We start from the raw sequence: 19,392 nt of genomic DNA, 5'->3' as shown, positions 1-19,392 counted from the left end.
TACTCTTCACAGCCCACTCTCCTTTCCATCACTCTGCATGAGCTGGCAGAATGCACTGAGTTAATAAACCTGCTTTGTCTTCTGTAATAGAAGAGTAGGCTCCACCACAGGATACACAGGTTTCAGCCTCCACCCTGCAAGGGGAATCTGAAGGTTGATGTCCTTTAGGAGAAGACATTCTGGGGAGGAAGGGTCACACAGAGAGGTAGAAAGAGCAGAGTGCCCCAGTCTGGGGAACCTCAAGAGAAACTGCTGAGAAGGTCCTGGGGAGCTGAGGATCTCCAGGCCTCAGTAGTTTTGTGGGGTTTTGGGGTTCCCCATTCTCACTGACCCCATTTCCCTACTTCTCCAGCAGCACACTGAGGAAGCCCAGGCAGGATTATGGAGGGACAGAGATGAATTTGTGCTATCCACACTTCAGCTGAATGTATTTTTCAATGGGCATGGAAAGCAGCAGCTCCCTCACTGCATTTACCACTGGCAGTTTTGTTGAGGACTGAGGGCCAGCACATGGGATATAAGGGCACTTTGGTGACTACTCTGCTTACAAGCATTTTAGGGAAACTTCACTAACACATGAATTTTTCCATGCAGCTTTCTCATATCGGTTCTGCCCAGCTCTTATGGTACAAGCTTTGTTCAGCAGTAACACACCAAAACACATCACCAGATCTCCATCACCTTCACTTCCCATCTCTTGGAGGTAATTAAAATTAATTTCTGTCCTCATTTGTAACCACTTGCTCTCCTATCTCTGTTTCATCTTCATCTCATGGTAATTCTGGGCTTAGCCTTCAGTTTGATTAGGAACATCAGCTTCCTTAATACTCTCCTAGTCACAAGCAAGTCTGCTTCCTCCTGGTACTGCCCAGGAGCTACTATCTGGATACTTGCCCCCTTCCCTCCTCTTGTCTGAAATTAGTTTGAAATTGAATTTGGCTGAAATCAGGGGAATTTTTCAACAGGTTTCAGCTTATTCACTCCCAAAACTATTTCATACTTCTCTCTATAGAGAGGTATCCACAGGCTTCACCCCCACCACCCAAAGCTGCAAAACACCCCAGCAGACACCACCAGGACTGTAAGTTCAATGACTGCAGACACCAGAGTTTTATACGTGCTAGCTTTTATTGGTATCAAGGTTTGGGGTATTCATATGTGCTTTTAGCAAGCAGTAAGAGTCAGCAGAACATCCTCTCTAACAGTCTCGTAACCACAGAAACGGTATCTGAAAGAAAAAAGTACAATATAAGCACCTTGAGTTGTTGAAATTATACAAATTGATTTGGTTTCAATATCAGACAACCTGATTTGTCATTTGACACAATAGAACAGAATGGGAACTACAGCTGGCCCTCGGGTCTCTGCTTAAAGGCGATGCTACTGGGCTGTAATCATTTAGCTTTGCTTGAAACTGTTTCCATCTCCCATGTTGTCTTTTGAGTGATGGCATTTAAGTATGAGTTTGTATATGGGTTAAAAACGTACTGTGCCTCCTCTTCTAGATACCAAATCATGGGGTGGATAAAATAGCTGATCCAGCAAATGAAGGAGTTTGTTTTAGAAAGCTCAGGAAAATGGGTGAATCTAGATCAATAAATTACACTTCTGTACTCTGAACATCCCAGCCTATTCCACAAAGTCTAGAAAAATCAGTATTAGTCTTGTTCATTGGAAGGGTGGGTTTATTATCATGGTCCTCTTTCATCAATCATGATCTCAGGGCCACCAATAACAATGAAAAACATCTGCTGTTCCAGCCGGCTGTGAATCAGACATGTTAGCACAAGCTCACACACAACTAACCAGTCCCCGTGGTCCGTAGGAGCTTGGAAAGAATGATGCCGATAACCCTGCATGTAATTTTGTCACCTATCTTCCCAAATAACTCTCAAGATTTTCACAATGGATGTACTTACTCTTTTCTGTCTTCTCCAGACTGTACTACAACCGTTGCAGCTCCTAGTTTAGGAAGAGTTGGGTTTATCACATTGTTGTTCCAGAGGAATTTAACCTTTGTAACTGTTCCAAGTTTAAGTTCTGCATCAATGTAGGCTGTGTAAGTGTTGTCTGGTTTGAGGGTTCCCCTGTGAAAACGAACATTTTATGGATGTGAGGCATGTTAGGATTTAATATTCATCACCACTTCTGTCAACTGATTGGCTGTGATAGCAAGGGGGTAGAGAGTTAGTAGAAAACCAATATTTAGCTTATAACATGGTAACAACATTATTCCCAGTTTTCCAACATAATTCATCCCAAATCAGTGTTTGTCAGAAGCAGCAAAGGCCTCAGATGCTACAGTCACACCTCCCAGTGAAGACTCTGCTACAAGGTGATCCCTGAGAAGAAGGTGGAGCTTACAACAGAGCTAGAGAGTGGCAGAAAGCGTTCAATACTGGGAGACTTGTCTCGTGTTCTTGGATCTCACATGGATGCTTGCAAACTGGGATCAGCGCATCGCCAATACCTGAAGATGTGAAGTCTTTCTTGGAAAGGTGGAAGTGACATAGTTGTCACTAAACAAAACCAACAGCATAAAACCCAAATGCCACATCTAAATGCCTTCTCCCGATTTCAGATATTTCAGTTGAAACAAACCAGGAAAATACAAATAAACAAGAGCACATGAGGCAAGCTAGTAGCTGGGGTAATAGTTGGGCTTGATGATCTTAAGGTCTTTTCCAACCTGGTTGATTCTATGATTTAGTGTAAGCAAGTGAAGTTACGAGCAACAAAAAGTAGACTTTCATATAGCAACTGGTGGGGTAACTTTAGCAGCTGTGGCGGCAACATTTTAGAAGGCTGTGAAAGGCAGAAAGATCACAACTCTGCTAGCATAGGTCCAGCAAGACCTTGGTGGGACAGCAGACAAGTGACGTTGGATTCTAAGAGTTCAAGATGCTGCCTTCTCGCCTTTTCCCTTCAAATCACCCGAGTGAACTGCCTCTGCATTTACATCAGGTTCGAATTTGACCTCTAAAGTAAGACCAATCTAAACAGAAATCTGAATTGAATGTTCTAGAAGATAAGTTTCTTTTCTCTCCAATTTTTGACTTACTTGACGATCTGGTACTGTCTTGTGTTCCCACCACTTCCATACAGGGCAATGTTTACGTATCCTGTCACAGCACTCTTTCCAGAGAGGGTCACAGTTACTTTGTACCTCCAAACTGCATAGAAGAAATACAGTAAGTTAGATTGTACCCAGGGAGAGGCGGTCTCTAGAATATCAAGTATTGGCATGAACAGCTATTGCCCTGCTGTAAGGTCTGATCACCCGTTAACTGTAAAACGGGGCAATAAGAAGGTTTGTTTACAAGCAGTAGGTAGCAATGGAAGCAGTGGAAACTCACGAGCAAAGTCCTTGGCTTCTGCAGTGTTCAGGTAAAGTTTCACGAAGTCACTGTTAATATTCCCCTTGAACCTGTCTGCATAGTGACCCATATTGGGGCAGCCCTCTGCTGGGCATGGGAAGCAGCGTCCCTAGCGAAAACAAATACATCCGTTAATGAAGTTATCCATCCAGCCAAGGACTTCTTTTTAACATTCCCACTTAGGTGGCCCTGTATCACTGCAACATTTGTTTCTCTTACAGATCCACTCTGTGTGTACACTAGCGTAAGTGAACTGGATTTCAGGTGTCTAAGTAAGAAAGAGCCACTATTTTTGACACAGTCCTCAAATCCTGAGGCTTTGAGAGGTACTTACGGATTCAAAAACATCGTATGAAGCACAAGAATAGCCCAGGAATCCATCAGGGTAGATAATACTGTCAGAGTAATACTTGTAACTCCTCAGGTGATTGCAAGCCATGAAGTCCCGAGTTCCTGCAAAAAGATGTTTCCAGGTCAAATCTTTCACTCCGTTACCATTTCGGGAAAGATACTGGCACAGCCCTTACCGTGTCATTGGGATGCATCATTCCTCCTCAAAAGCCTTGTCTTGATTCTTATAGTATCAAACATAAGGTTTGAAGCTTGCTTTTGCAATGAACTGATGCTCTAAGGAATGTCACTGACTTAACAGGTATAAAATGCAGACTTGAAATGCTTTGTGGAGACTGACTGCCCAGCTCAGCTCAGCTCCTGCCCTCTCCTCACCCTCCCAAACACTTATTCAGGCAATCTGGCCAAGGTGCAGAACAGAAAGGAGAAGGGCATGAAGCAGGTCTTTTATAGACAACAGTGGGATTACCATACCAAAGGAAACCCAAATGAAAAGTATTTAAGAGGGAACTTCCTAGGGCAGTGCTGATTTGCTCCAGCTGAGGACTTCAAAACAAAATTATTATTATTATTATTTGGGGAGTGCTTAAGGAAGGGAGAATCTTAAAATTCAACTAATGAATATATTATTTTCCTTTCTGTTGCATTGTTTGCCTGACTTTAGGTTAAAAAGAAGTTTATATACAGCACGCTTATTTCTTTGTGCTTTAATTCCCCATTATGGATAATGAGTTTACTGCATAAGAAAAAAGAAAGAAAGAAAAGGTCATGCCTCCAACTGCACTGAATAAAAGCTGGAGGAAAAGGCTGGTTATCTCAGGTGAGTTTGTGGATTCCCAGAGTTTCAGGTGTTTGCAGCGATGTAAGAAAATAGCTTGGATAAAATACTGCAAAATCTCTATAGCAGAAGTCTTGTTTGTTTTGTTGGTTCTTTTTAATGTTCGGTGCAGTTTAACTTTCTAAAGACACGTAAACATTTTCTGATACTTAGAGCTGTTATTAGAGCCCTGTAAACCAGCAAAGAACTCTATTTGAGCAGCTACGTGCCAATCTTTCTTTAGCGGGCTATAAACAGACACAATGGCATTCCTTTAATGCAACTCAGATTGTAAAGGTAATAAAAAGCTAATTAATTGCTCTATCTCAGAAAGGCTGCAGCTGAAGATAGCCCATCAGGAGTAGCTGTGAGCATCATGGTCCTACTCCACCCAGTATTGCTGCTGGGCAACTGCACAGAAACAAAGTGAAGTATATTGTTATAGACCCTTCAAAACTGTTGGCACGGTTTCAGTAACTTGTTTCTGCTCTTGGATACTTCAGAGGAGGCAGATTTTCCAGAGGCAAGCCCCTTTGCCTTGTTTATTTTTTACAGAGCTCTGGAAAATAGTGTGGTTTAAGCATATGAACAGTTTCACTGCACTCTGCAGCTGTCATTGCTGCTGGTCACACCAAAAGCTAATGCAACACACTTGAATGAAGGAAAGTGAAGTGCTTACATTGTGAGGGGTGATCTATCCCTGACTTTGTAATGTAATCAACACTTACCTTCCCAGATGCCATCAAGATCTACGATCTGTGACACAGCGTTCTTTCCACAGCCAGGCATTTCCACTCCTCCGTTTGGATAGAAGTCAAGATGTCCAATAGCTGGGCTCATGCCAAAACCTGGAGCATTTAAAGTAGGAGTAAGCATCATTTCAGTCAATACTGTTTCATACCCATAGCTGAAGTTTGTTGGTGCTTGGTATTTTAGGATGCAAAGTTTCAGTGACCAGTATGGTGTATTTGTTCTGCGTCTGTGGCACAGCACAAGTGAGTCTTGTGAGTCTTGATGAATTATTAGGATACTGAAGTGCCACATGGCATAAATAATGATTATAAATAATAATGATTACAGTATTGTTCAATACTCACCTAAGTAGGGGATTGTGGGAGCTGTATCTGTGTGGATAACATCAACAAACTCGGCATCAGTTTTATCCAGTCTGACTTCAATAGGAGTCCCTTGGAAGTAAGGCTGAGCAGGGTCCAGTCCTGAAAGGAAAAAACTTGTTATGTATAGATAAAGAGGTATAGGCGCATTGTTGTGTATCACTCTATGCTTGTATATAATGAATCATCACGTATATAGTGGTCTGTGGTTCCGTATATCTAAGTAGTATAGTATATAGAAGACCATGTTGTCTGCTCTCTCTTATCAAGTGGCTTTTGTCCCAAGAAGCAGAAAGGATTACTTGTGTGAGGTCTATTAAATTTTACTGAATTATACCAATGTTGAATTCCAGTACTTGGAAAGAACAAAGATTGGTTTGACCACAAGTTTAGCTCGTAATACCTCTTCAGTTTTTCTCTTTGGGAGAGTATTGGAGGTTTTACAATACTTGAAATGGCATCTCTGCTTTGTGAGGTTGCTGGAATACCTTATTTATAAATGAACTCATAATGCAATAAATATACCTATCTCTGTATCAACTATTAAGAAAAGAAATGAAATTTCAGATATTTTGCTGGGGTGGGGGGGGAGAATGATTACTATTAATGTACTCTACTACATGAAAATTTATGTAGACATAGCAAAGCAAGGTGAGAATGGGTGATGTATCAGGACGGTTAAGCTTAGCCTACTGCTTCTGAAACATCAGGTTTAATCCATTCTTTTCTGGAACATGATATTTGTTAGCAGTACAAAACTAACTGCTCGCTATTGTGCCGCTTCTAACATGCTTTGGAGGGACCTGCAAGCAGTGGGTGTTGTGTATCAGCTGCGCTGCTATATAGCAGGCCAAATCAATCTCTGAAGAGATTGCAGCAAGCATTAATGCGTATCAGCAAGCTAGCTGATGTACTGCAGGAGCCTTCTGGCTCTGTTAGCTGTATGGAGCCTTTCCTTAGCTGTGTAAATATATGCAAGCAAAATAATTGTCGCACTGACTGCTTTCCAACCCTTACCATAGAACCACTCCTCAGTGTACAGTGAGAAGAGGCCAAGTTCTACAACGTCCAAATTGCCCTTTACTAAACTACAGCCCACAGTCTGATACGATAGTGAGAGAGAATGAACAGGAACATCTTATTTAAGCAATGGTGCCTTTAGTATGAGTTGTGGCTTAAGTCACTGACTTACCAGTAATTCTTCCAATGCCTGGGCGCCTCTTGCCAGCTTCGCCTGCCACATGTGCTCCAAGGCTGTGACCAATAATGTGAACATTGGCTGGAGAGTATCCGTATGTGTCCTGGGAAAATGGAACATAAAAGATTACTCCCTCTGTTTTCATCAGCAACAGGGAGGAGTAAAAAGGTGCTGTAAAAGTCGTAAAAACTGCTTTCAATCTGACTATAGGCTAAGGAACTATGGGATTTCAGCATCTGTCTGTCAGTTTTGGTACAATAGATCGCTTTTTCAAAACCCCTTATTCAGATGCTGCTCTCATTTGGAGGCTGATAAAATTCTAGAGAACTCTGTTAACAGAGTCCTGAGAGGCTTTGTATTCCCTTTACAACCTAGAGCCATTAATATTCATAGGGTGCTCATCTGGCTTGGAAGGCTCAGCCAGGCGGGTACTCTGAGTTCGACATGGCAGGTCAAGCACCATGTGCAGCTGGAGGAGAGCATGAGAGGAGAGATGCCTTCAACCTTTTGAGACAGTAATCCAGTGGCTGCAATGCAGACATATTGAGTGAGACATGGATCAGAGCACTCCTCGACCTAGCATAGTATCTACTGAAGTTTATCGTTCCTGTATGGGACGTGTGTGTTGAAAGCACCTTGGTTAAAAGAAGGTGCCAAACCAAGCATCATTTCCTGTATGAACCTGGCTGTAAAAAGGGTCATCTGTACTGTGTCTAAACCTACAGAAGGTGCCACAAGGACTTCCCCCTGAGGTGGCTGAGTGGATCCTCTTTGTTGCTCAAGGTGAGCAGTTGTCCTCCAGCCTATTTGGTTGGTTTTGTCTCTCTGAAAAGGCAGTTTGCTGTGTCCATTATCTCTGCCTGTTTAAAATTACCCAACACTTAGCATCTCTGGAAGAACTGTCTGGCCGTACCATAGGGATAGCTTGTAGAGCTTCATATCGCTAAGTTGGCTAAACCCTCCTGTTGCTATGTAGTCCTCTAACTTTACAAAGAGAGGCTTTAGCACAACTCTTAAAATGATGGCTGAGTAACAGAAAATGTTCCCTGCTGGTTACATTCAGATTCATAAAAGTTCCTGAATCGTATTTCTTTCCAATCAGCATTATCTATAGCTTTACAGCCAGAATTTTCTTACCATAAGGGTGTTCACAAAGTAAGCTATTTCGGCGCCCACAACGCGGACATTGTTTGATGCCTGGGTGTACTGACATCTTGAGCCTTTCTTCCAGTCAATGCAGATGCAGTTCACATCTTCCACAGTGAGCATCCTCTGTTTTGTAAAACAAAAGTAGAAAACAAAGCTCCCCTCAGTAAATAAAGTCTAGAATTGATTTATGTTGCTCATAACAGCTCCACTCATAAATGTTGCACAAATTTGTATGAGAACTTTTTAAGAACCAATACCTTAGCATATGCACGTGGTCGTGCCTGCTCACAGGCGTATGTGTGCTCAGACCACACTGAAAGAGGGCGGTATGCTGCAGTAATGACCGCACCATCGTTTCAGATACCCATAGCAGTATTTTTTGCAGAAGGGAAAACAATCAATACAATACTGACCCTTTCAATTTTTAATGTTAATCAAACTTTAAATTAACATTAAAAATGAGAAATGAGCTCTACTCATGTGCTGATTCACTGAAGTGATATAAAAGTAATTTAATTAGAACTTACATTTTTATGACAAAAAAGCTAGAGTATTTTTCTGATGCAAATTTGTAAGAAAAATTGCATTTTTTGTAAGAGGGTGCATAAATTGCTGGTGTCACTACATATTCATTTCAGATTCATGGCTGTATTTGCGGATACATGTGCACAGGCAGATACTTTATTGTCTGCCACAGAATCCGAAGCTTTGCTTTTCTCCTCTGAGCTGGAGAGTTTGGCTAAATGTATTTTGCTTTAGCGGCTTTCATATATTCATTCTTTGCTTTATGGTCAGATATTATAAAGCATCCAAAACACTTTACAAGTGGCAAAGAACAAAAAGGGAAATAGAAGCGTCTATGTCTATGTTAGAAGTGGTACAAATAAAAGTTCAGGTAGGATTATTGCTTAATGGGAAGGAAAGTAAATAACAGATGCACATAAGAGGCTGACGTAAGCACAATCCCATTTGCTCCGCTCTTTCCTGAAGAGATTCAGAGAGCATACTTTTGATAAAGTTGGAGTGTTGTGATAAAACACAGGCCATCGTAACAGAGAGAGATTGGGAAGATTTATCCCGTGCCTCCTACTACGTCCTCATGAAACTTGAACATATGGAGTTAAGGGATTAGCTGAAGCAAAATGTGAGCTATTTGGTTGATTGTGAGGTTCTGAAAAACAACCAAAACTGGTTTAAGAGTGGGAAATAGGAGACTGGGAATTGAAAAAACATCACTCTGCTTCCGATACTTTGAAAAAGTTAACTAACAAATCCAACAATCACACGTCAGTGTTCACAAAGTGGTAATCAACAGAGATTCTCTTTTTCATTGACAAACTCTCAGATTTGTTTTCTTTGACCCTGTGTCAAAGAGAAGCAGATAACGGGCGGGGATGCAATAAATGTGAAACACCTTTCAGTGGACTTTCACATTGATTCTCGTAGCGGTCTTATAAATACAATAGGAATATAGAATTTAAACAAAGCTGTAGTTGTGTGAATAGTTAGTTGAAAAGTATTCTCTGAAAACTGCCGTGTGCCATCAACTGGTGTTTTGCTCTGTGCTGTATGACTAGTACCTTTCATTAGCTGAAGCTGCAATAGAAAGCATGTTTACAGGATTTGAGAAGACCACCAGAAAACAGCTTGTTGAGAAGACCACAGGAAGTGCAGCTTGGTATGGGGACAGGATTAAGAAATAACTTGGGGAATTAGCACAGAAATCAGTAAAGCAGAGAGCTTCTCCTCAAGGTGTGCATGTACGTATTCTAGGTGCAAATGATTTGAAAATGTGTCTTCTTTTGCTGCCCTTATCATTAGAAGTACCATGAGACAGATTGATTCGAAATAGAGAAAACAGACAGTTTATAGGAATGTTTTTATAAATGGAAACTAAGGAACTTTATGGTACCTACCTTGCACATGTCTGACAGCCAGTTTTCTTCTCCATTGTCTATGAAACCGTGGACAATGAATCTGGTTAACCTGCTTGTTTTAAAGTTGGAGTAGCTAATGGAGGAACCAACTGCAGAGATCTCCTGTTGTAGGTATTAAATGAACAAATATTTAAATCTGCTTTCTGTAAATAGTTTATCAAAATTGCAAAGACCTGGACTATGCTTTATGTGTGTGCTGTTATGCAATGTTAACCTCATTTGTAAGCGTTCACCTGACTATGGCTTAAGGTCTGTATTTCTATTCACAGAATCACAGAATCACAGAATCCCAAGGGTTGGAAGGGACCTAAAAAGATCATCTAGTCCAACCCCCCTGCAAGAGCAGGGTAACCTACAGTACATCACACAGGAACTTGTCCAGGCGGGCCTTGAATATCTCCAGTGTAGGAGACTCCACAACCCCCCTGGGCAGCCTGTTCCAGTGCTCTGTCACTCTTACAGTAAAGAAGTTCTTCCTGATGTTAACGTGGAACTTCCTATGCTCCAGTTTACACCCATTGCCCCTTGTCCTATCACTGGATATCACTGAAAAAAGCCTAGCTCCATCATCCTGACACCTACCCTTCACATATTTGTAAACATTGATGAGGTCACCCCTCAGTCTCCTCTTTTGCAAGCTAAAGAGACCCAGCTCCCTCAGCCTCTCCTCATAAGGGAGATGTTCCACTCCCTTAATCATCTTTGTGGCTCTGCGCTGGACTCCTTCAAGCAATTCCCTGTCCTTCTTGAACAGAGGGGCCCAGAACTGGACGCAATATTCCAGATGCGGCCTCACCAAGGCTGAGTAGAGGGGGAGGAGAACCTCTCTTGACCTACTAACCACTCCCTTTCTAATGCACCCTAAGATGCCATTTGCCTTCTTGGCCACAAGAGCACATTGCTGGCTCATGGTCATCCTCCTATCCACCAGGACCCCCAGGTCCCTTTCCCCTTCACTACTTTCCAGCAGGTCACCCCCCAACCTGTACTGGTACATGGGGTTGTTCTTCCCCAGATGCAAGACTCTACACTTGCCCTTGTTAAATTTCATCCAGTTTCTCCCCGCCCAACTCTCCAGCCTGTCCAGGTCTCGCTGAATGGCAGCACAGTCCTCTGGTGTGTCAGCCACTCCTCCCAGTTTTGTGTCATCAGCAAACTTGCTGAGGGTGCACTCAGTTCCCTCATCCAGGTCATTGATGAAAAGCAGGTTTTGACACCTGTCTTATAGCAGCCAAGACCTGACTTTTAATGTGTCATCTTTTGATCTCTGGAAAAGAATTACCCAGTCATTCAGACATGCACAGTTTCTCACGACTTCCCAGTGGTCATACAGAAAACATGGGCTATGCTGCTCTGTGAGGGCTGGAGGAGCATGAGAGTTCTGCTACAGAGACGCAGCTATGGAGCTGAGAACAGCTGTCTCTTGAATAACGTGGAGGTTTCCAACACTTCCCAGCAGCACAGCTGGGGTTGGTGTTTATTTACGCTTTTTTTGCATGTGATTTATTAATGTTTAAACCGCAATAGTTCTTACTTGATAGCTATCAGGATTTTCTCTTGTGTAGAGGAGGAAGCGAGCATCTATCTTTTCTGGGCTCCAGGGTAACTTCTGGATTGGTCTTTCTGTAGTTCCAGACCATGGCATACTGTCTGAGAAACATCCCAGCCTATCAAAGCAGACTTCTGCACCTGTAGCACACAGATCAGATCAGGAATATAAGAATGAGCAAAGAAGTGGAGCAGGTTACTCATAACTCATAGTATCTCTTCTCTGGAGATCTCTCAGTTACTTGAACATCCTATGGTGTACAGAGAACAAAGACAAGTAGTTTCCCTCTCTCAGATCTTCAACGGCTGCAGTTTTTCCCAAGGAAAGAAGCCACCCTATTGCTCATCAACAAAGTATTCAGTGCAGTTCCTCCATGGGTATCCTATACTATCCTTTAGGTATCTTTCCTCAGCTATTGTTTTGCCTAAGACAGAGACAGCTGGTGAGTTTGTCCTATTGAGAAGCCAAAATACTGCAAATAATCAGCAATATCTTGAGACTGTGCTTAACAGCTGACTGCACTCTACATGGGAAGTTTTATACTGTACAAGCTGGTCGCTTCTGCTGAATATGAAGTTACGCCATCATTAGACTTCCTCCACCCAATGCCACCAACTTTTTCTCCATTTCCATCACTAAAGAAGAGGACAAAACCCAGCTTCCTAGCCTTGTTAGAGCAATAGCTTTGCTCTGAGATAGAAAACACTACATTTCTTTGCATACTCCTAGGGTGGGATTTCCAGTGTGGAGAAAAGGACATACAACACTCACACACTCATCTCGCCATCCTTCTACAGGAAAGTGACCCATGTAACCTCAACTGGCAAGTTTTAAGGCACCGTAGTGTAGAATGACATCTCACAAAGTACAGCAGCATAGAAAGGCTATAGAAATAATAGCCCTGTTTGCTTACCTTCTGCTGCGCTGAGCAGGCATAGTGCAAGTGTCCAAATCCCAAGCATCTAGAACAGTAAAAGAAGAAGCAGGTAGTATCTGCTAACCCACTTGATTAGGAAGTGCACTTAGCTCTGTGTTGCTGAATTTTCTCAAGGGTTCTGTGTCTATCTTCTCCGCAAGATATATCTATAACCACCATGTATGAGCATTATGTTGGCTTGCTCTGCTAGAGATTGTGAGGCTTCTAAATCTATTAAAGCATAGCTTAAATCTAGTATGACTTTTGCCCAATGAAGCTATGCTTCCCATCAAAAACATAGTAGTTATGTTAAAACTAGCCTAAGGATGCCTGTGTGACTGCCGTCACAGCTGCCGTCTCCTTTATGCTGCTGTGCCTTGGGAAGCGGTATACCGGACAAGGTAAAAGAATCCCCCCAAATCCTGAAGTACTTACGGTGCCTCTTGGAATCTCCATGCACTGGTGCGTGCTTCATGCACTCTGTGTGGTTTTTTTTATAGTCTGCTTTATCCTTGGAAATGTTTCCAGAAAGATAGGAGTATTTGTTTCAGATTATAGTATATTGATAACCGGTAAACAACTCTAATGGCTGTTTTCTCTGTAAAATTCCAAAATCCAGGGGCATAGATTGCTTGAATTGGTGTGCTTGAGCCCAGAATAGGATTGGAGCTCCAGAGATAGGGCAGTTCCCAGGCAGCAACACATCATGAGTGGGACACTGAGAGAATTAGGTGGATCTTTGTGTCATTGCATATAGGGCCTCATTTTGGCTGCGAAGGCTTTTGGTTTTAGTGTCATGTACTTGGGATGTGGGGGGTCTACTGGGGAATTTAATAGTTGTCTTTGAGTTCCCTCCCTTGCCCTGCATCAAGTGACTCTGTATGTGGAATGGCCCTGTGCTTCTGGGTCTTTTATTCCCATTTCTCCACACAGTCTGGCAAATCTTTATCCATTTAAGAAAACGACTTAGTGGGCCTGGCAGTCTCTCCATAGGGAAAGAGCCAGATCCTTCTGTGGTGTCCCTTTCATTTCCTTCTTGAAATAAGTAGATGTAGAAGGATGATTGTCTACCCCTTTGGATCCCTTCTATACTACCCATGTAACCCAAGATCTGAGAAAGCCGTCCTCTGTGTGATGGACTCAAGAGTAAGCATGGTGGAAATTATCTATGCAAGTGGGGTTTATTTCTTAGGTAGTATTAAAGGTTTGTTTTGTGGGTTTTTTCTCTATTAAAAATCACCCTTGGTACTAATTTAGAGCTCAGGGCTCCCATCCTTATTTGAAGTAGCATTTTAGTTGGAAGGTATGTTTGTATCAGTGATAAAGGAGAATCATTACATGCCCTGGTACGCTGGTAAGTTTAAACTCTTGTCAAAATGAGGGGAGGAACAGATTTTCCCTCTTAAATGAAGAGCTGTTGGAAAAGATGTGAGTTAGGATTTTACCATAGTTACTTGACTGCTCTTATTCAACAGTAATAAGTCATGGCAAACTGAACAGCTAGGCAATTCCTTAGGCCATGGTCAGGTGGCTTTCAGCTGCTTGCTTCTCCTTTGGGAAGAAGGTTAGTGTTTGGCTGCATGTCCCTCAGTACGATGTAGGCTGCTCTCTGGAGGAGCCATTCTGGTCCTTGTAGTCTGGAATAGGAAGCAGGCAGAGGAGAGGACTGGATTTCTGGTGCTGCAGGATGCCCTGGCTCTGTCCTGGGACATGGTGCAGTGCTTCGTGGCATTGTTCATGCTCCCCTTGCCACCTGTCAAGTCCCCAGGGAACTTTCTGTACTGCAGATTTCTCTTGGCTGAACCTCAGACATGTGTTTACTTACCCTCTGAATTCCATAGACTTGGATAGTGTTTGTCAAGGACACAACGCTCACGTTTCTTTTGTTAAAAAATGTTCCACTTGTAAATCTGTACTCTTTGTAAATAATCACAGAATGGTTGAGGTTGGAAGGGATCACTTAGGGTATTCTGGTCCAACCCCTCTGCTCACACACAGTCACTAAGAGCACATTGCCCAGAACTGTGTCCATGGAAGGAGACTCCAGAGCTTCTCTGGGCAACCTATTCCGATGCTCATTCACCCACACAGTAAAGTTCTTCCTCATGTTCAGGTGGAACCTCCTGTGTTTTGCTTTATGCCTGCTGCTTCCTGTCCTGTAGCCTGGCATCACTGGGAAGAGTCTGCCCCATCCTCTCGACACCCTCATTTCAGGTACTTATACACATTGGTTAGATCCCCACTGAGCCTTCTCTTCTGTAGGGTGAAAAGGACCAGCCCCTTCAGCTTTTCCTCCCATAAGAGATGCTCTAGACAATCATTCTAGTATCCTTTTGCTGGACTTGCTTCTGGAGCTCAGGTCTCTCTTGTAGAGAACTGGACACAGTACTCCAGGGGAGGCCTCACCACGGCTCAATAAAGAGGGAGGATCCTCTTGCGTCCTGCTGGCAATGCTCTTCCAATGCAACCCAGGACAGCATTGTCCTTCTTGGCCAAATGGGCACAGTGCTGGTGGCTCAGAGACAACTTGTCCACCAGGACTCCCAGGTCCCTCTCTGCAGAGCCACTTTCCAGCAGGTCAGCCCCCGGCCTGTACTGGTGCATGCGACTGTTCCTCCCCAAGTGCAGGACCCTGCACTTGCCTCTGACTTTCATCTCTGCCCATCTCTCCCGCCTGTCTAGATCCTTCCGAATGACAGCACAGCACTCCTGGGTATCAGCCACTCCACCGAGTTCTATATCATCAGCAGACTTGCTGAGGAGGCACTTTATCCCTTCAGCCCTTCATCCAAGTCACTGATGAACGAGTGAAAGAATACTGGGCCCACTGTTGACTCTCGGAGGACACTGCCAGTTACAGGTCTCCAACCAGGCTGTGTGCTGCCGATCACAACCCTCTGAGAGCTTCCATTCAGCCAGTTCTCAATCCACCTCTGTCCCCTCGTCCAGCCCACACTTCCTGAGCTTGCCTATGACAATGTCACGGGAGACAGCGTCAAAAGCCTTGCTGAAGTCCAGGTAGGTGTTCTTAATGTTGTATTTCTACTCCTATTTCTTAGAAGTTTATCTGCGGAAGTGCTTGTACTTATCAAACATGGGGAAACAAGAGTTAATAATTTATTAACTCTTTCTTCTTATTCATTAACTTAGAGTTTTGTTTTTATACTTTGAAAAGTATCCCCTGCTCCAGGTGCCTCACTCGTGCCAAGTTTTGCAGTAGTGCTCCTCTGAACGGGAAACAGTCAATCTCAGGTTCTGCAAAGCCTGGCGTTACTCAAAGTTACTTCCTCTCCAGGCTGCCAGTGGTCAGAGCAAAGGTATGTGTTAGAAATTAAGCAGTAGCCAGGTGCTGTGATCAAGCTTCTGAAGCAGGGAACACTTGAGGTTTGCCTTCACCTGTTGCTTCTGTGAAGGTGCTGTGTACAAAGGGCTGTTCTGAAGTGCCCTGGTCTTGCTCTGTTTCTGCCCCGTCCCAGAGTGCTTTTGGAGGGCAGTGCTCTTGTGTGGGGCTGGAAAGTTTTGCACAATGGCACAGACTGTGTAAAGGAGGCATTTGGGACCATTCCCAGCCACAGGGAAGTGCTGAGGTAATGTACTGCCTTGAGAGTGTTTGAGAGACAGAGAATCTGGCAAATTATCAGTGCAGTGTGGTGGGAAATAGCTCTTACTTTGAGGCAGTGGTAGAGCAAGGCTGTACAATGTTATAAATAGATTTTAGCATGTGATCTCCAGTTTCTTCCAGAGTTACAAGCACAATAAACTGGGTCAAACATGAAAAACATCGACACGTGTGTTTGCAAAGGACTGAAAAAAACAAAGGAAGCCACAGACAGTTTGGGCTTTGCTTTAATAGCCTTGTGTATCAACATCCCCATGCACAGGACTGATGGTTTGCTCAGCTGCTGTGCACAGAACCAGTTGTAATCTAGCAAGGTGTAAGTAACTGGGGAACTCCATATGTCACAGTTCCACGGCCACAGAAAGTCGACCTGGGAAGGAAAAACCACTTGAATCAAGATTTATTTATCTGTTTTCCCCCAGAGGCAAATGCAAGGCTGTCAGCTGTCACCTTGAGGGCTGTTAGTTCAATCCATAATCCCACTTAGGCCTCCCTAAGCACCTGCTGAACACAACAGTAGCATCTGCATATTAACAGGAACAAGGTGAATTTCCTTCTTTTGAGGACTAGCTGTTGTAATGTTGAGTTGTAATACATGAACGAAACTAATCTCAATACATAGAACTCTAGATAAAAGTTAAGTCTTGTTACGATGCCTTTGTTTAGGTTTGATGCTTTACTGGATTGCCCCAATCAAAACCTTACAGCTTGTTTTGAGGAGGTCACGGCGAAAGGGATTTAATCAGCTTCTCTAAATAATCCATGCCAATGCCAAATGATAAGGAATATTTTTTTCCTAACATCTAACCGGTATTTTATCTCTTCTAAAATATATCAGTTTGACCTTGGCCTAAACCCAGTGGATATCACTTCCCAGTTAGTTTATGCATGCTTTTATGCTCCTCTCCAGCCATTTCTTTTTATTGAGAAACACATTTCCCTCAGCTGCTCTACGCAGATCAAGTTTTCTAAGTCTCTTTTGGTGTTCTGTAGACTTCAGTCTGTGTGCCTTGCTCCTGAAGTGTACTCCCCAAACTTGAAAAAGACCCTGCTTCTGGTTACAGTTTGACCCCAATTATTTAAATAATTCTTCCTTGGATCTTTTATACAGAACAAGGTAATGCACCTGGGAATGAGACTTGCTTAATCTTGGGTTGTAATTGTCTGGCTTTGTCAGAACAGCATACATTCAGGCATCACAGAAACATGGTGGGATGGCTCCTATGACCGGAGTGTTGGAATGGAAGGTTACAGGCTCTTTAGAAAAGACAGGGCTGGCAGATGGGGAGGGGAAGTTGCTATTTACCTTAGGGATAGTCTGGAGAGTATGGAACTCTCTCTGGGGACAGGTGAGCAGTCAATAGCGAGTTTATGGGTCAGGGTTAAAGAGAAAACATCAATAGGAGACATTACAGTGGGGATCTGTTATAGACTGCCTGATCAAGAGGACCCTGTGGATGAAGTGCTCTATAGACAGATAGAAACAGCCTCACGCTCACAGGCCCTTGTTCTCATGGTGGACTTGAACCACCCTGACATCTGTTGGAGCGACGGTACTGCCCGGCACAAGCAATCCAGGAGGCTCCTTGATTGTGTGGAACACAACTTCCTTCTGCAAGTAATAGAGGAGCCGACAAGGAGAGGTGCCGTGCTTGACCTTGTGCTCACCAACAGGGAAGGGCTGGTTGGAAATGTGACGCTGCAGGGCAGCCTTGGATGCAATGATCATGAGATGGTTGAATTCAAGATCCTGAGGACAGCGAGAAGAGTGTGCAGCAAGCTCACTGCCCTGGACTTCAAGAGAACATACTCTGGACTCTTCAGGAGCCTGCTTCGTAAGGTTCCATGGGATATAGCCCTGGAGGGCAGGGGGGCCCAAGACTGTTGGTTGATATTCAAGGATCACCTGCTACAAGCTCAGGAGTGCTGCATCCCAACTAGAAGGAAGTGCAGCAGGAGGGCCAGGAGACCTCCTTGGATGGATAAGGAGCTGCTGAGGAAAATTCAAAGGAAAAAAGAGGCTTATAAAAGGTGGAAGCAAGGACAGGCGGCCTGGGAAAAATACAGGAATGTTGTCCGGGAATCTAAGGAACAGGTTAGGAAAGCTAAGGCCCAGTTAGAATTAAACTTGGCTAGGGATGTGAAAGATAACAGGAAGGGATTCCATAGGTACATTGCAAATAAAAGACATACTAAGGACAACGTGGACCCCCTCTGGAAGCTACTGGGAGAAGTGGATTCCGTGGATTTGGAGAAGGCTGAGGTTCTGAATGATTTCTTTGCCTTGGTCTTCACTGGCAAACACCCATGTCTTGGAAGGCAGATGCAGGGACTGTGAGAATGAAGACCCTAGGCCAACTGTAGGAGAGGATCTGGTTCGAGACCATCTTAAGAACCTGAACATACACAGGTACATGGGACCTGATGAAATCCATCCGTGGGTCCTGAAGGAGCTGGCAAATGAAGTTGCTAAGCCACTGGCCATCATATTTGAAAGATCATGGCAGTCAGGTGAAGTTCCTGACGACTGGAAAAAGGGAAATATAACCCCCATTTTCAAGAAGGGGAAATGGAAGACCCGGGGAATTAGAGACCAGTCAGTCTCACCTGTGTGCCTGGCATACTCTTGGAGCAGATTCTCCTGGAAGGCATGCTAAGGCACATGAAAAACAACAAGGTGCTTGGTGACAGCCAGCATGGCTTCACTAAGGGGAAATCCTGCCTGACCAATTTGGTGTCCTGACCAATTTGGGGCTACGGAACTGATGGACAGGGGTAGAGCAGTTGATGTCATCTACCTGGACTTGTGCAAAGCATTTGACGCTGTCCCACACAACATCCTTGTCTCTAAATTGGAGAGATATCAATTTGATTGATGGACCACTCAGTGGATAAAGAACTGGATGGATGGCCGCACGCAGATTTGTGGTCAATGGCTCAATGTCTGGCTGGAGACCAGTAACAAGTGGTGTCCCTCAGGGTTCATGTTGGGACCGGTCTTGTTTAACATCTTTGTCGGTGACGTGAACAGTGGGATTGAGTGCGCCCTCAGCAAGTTTGCCGATGACACCAAGCTGTGTGGTTCGGTTGATATGCTGGAGGGAAGGGATGCCATCCAGAGGGACCTTGACACGCTTGTGAGGTGGGCTGATGCCAACCTCATGAAGTTTAACCATGACAAGTGCAAAGTCCTACACCTGGGTCGAAGCAATCCCAGGCACAGCTACAGATTGGGCAAAGACGAGATTGAGAGCAGCCCAAGGAGAAGGACTTGGGGGTGCTGGTCAATGAGAAAATGAACATGAGCCGGCTGCAGCGTGCGCTCGCAGCCCAGAAAGCCAACCGTATCCTGGGCTGCATCAAA

At 43.8% G+C, this 19,392-nt stretch overlaps 2 protein-coding genes across 2 annotated transcripts in view; both read right to left on the bottom strand.

Moving 5' to 3' along the window:
* Positions 1–1,126: 1,126 nt before the first annotated feature.
* LOC136011310 (pancreatic triacylglycerol lipase-like) lies at positions 1,127–12,858 on the bottom strand. Its single transcript, XM_065672951.1, has 13 exons — positions 12,845–12,858; positions 12,407–12,455; positions 11,479–11,633; positions 9,924–10,046; positions 7,996–8,130; positions 6,853–6,961; positions 5,643–5,762; positions 5,274–5,393; positions 3,712–3,830; positions 3,357–3,486; positions 3,062–3,173; positions 1,920–2,087; positions 1,127–1,228 (listed from the first exon to the last, which is right to left on the bottom strand). The coding sequence occupies exons 2-13, from the start codon at positions 12,453–12,455 to the stop codon at positions 1,165–1,167; spliced, it is 1,404 nt and encodes a 467-aa protein (XP_065529023.1). The 5' UTR covers positions 12,845–12,858; the 3' UTR covers positions 1,127–1,164.
* Positions 12,859–16,237: 3,379 nt separating this feature from the next.
* LOC136010079 (uncharacterized) overlaps positions 16,238–19,392 on the bottom strand; it is a 45,016-nt gene continuing 41,861 nt past the window's right edge. The window contains 1 exon segment of the mRNA XM_065670713.1: positions 16,238–16,398. Within this exon segment, the coding sequence (XP_065526785.1) occupies positions 16,335–16,398 (64 nt within the window). The 3' untranslated portion in view covers positions 16,238–16,334.

Source organism: Lathamus discolor, chromosome 3 (genome assembly GCF_037157495.1).
Source record: "Lathamus discolor isolate bLatDis1 chromosome 3, bLatDis1.hap1, whole genome shotgun sequence".
Taxonomy (NCBI): Eukaryota; Metazoa; Chordata; class Aves; order Psittaciformes; family Psittacidae; genus Lathamus; species Lathamus discolor.
This window is presented reverse-complemented; position numbering and strand designations above follow the sequence as displayed.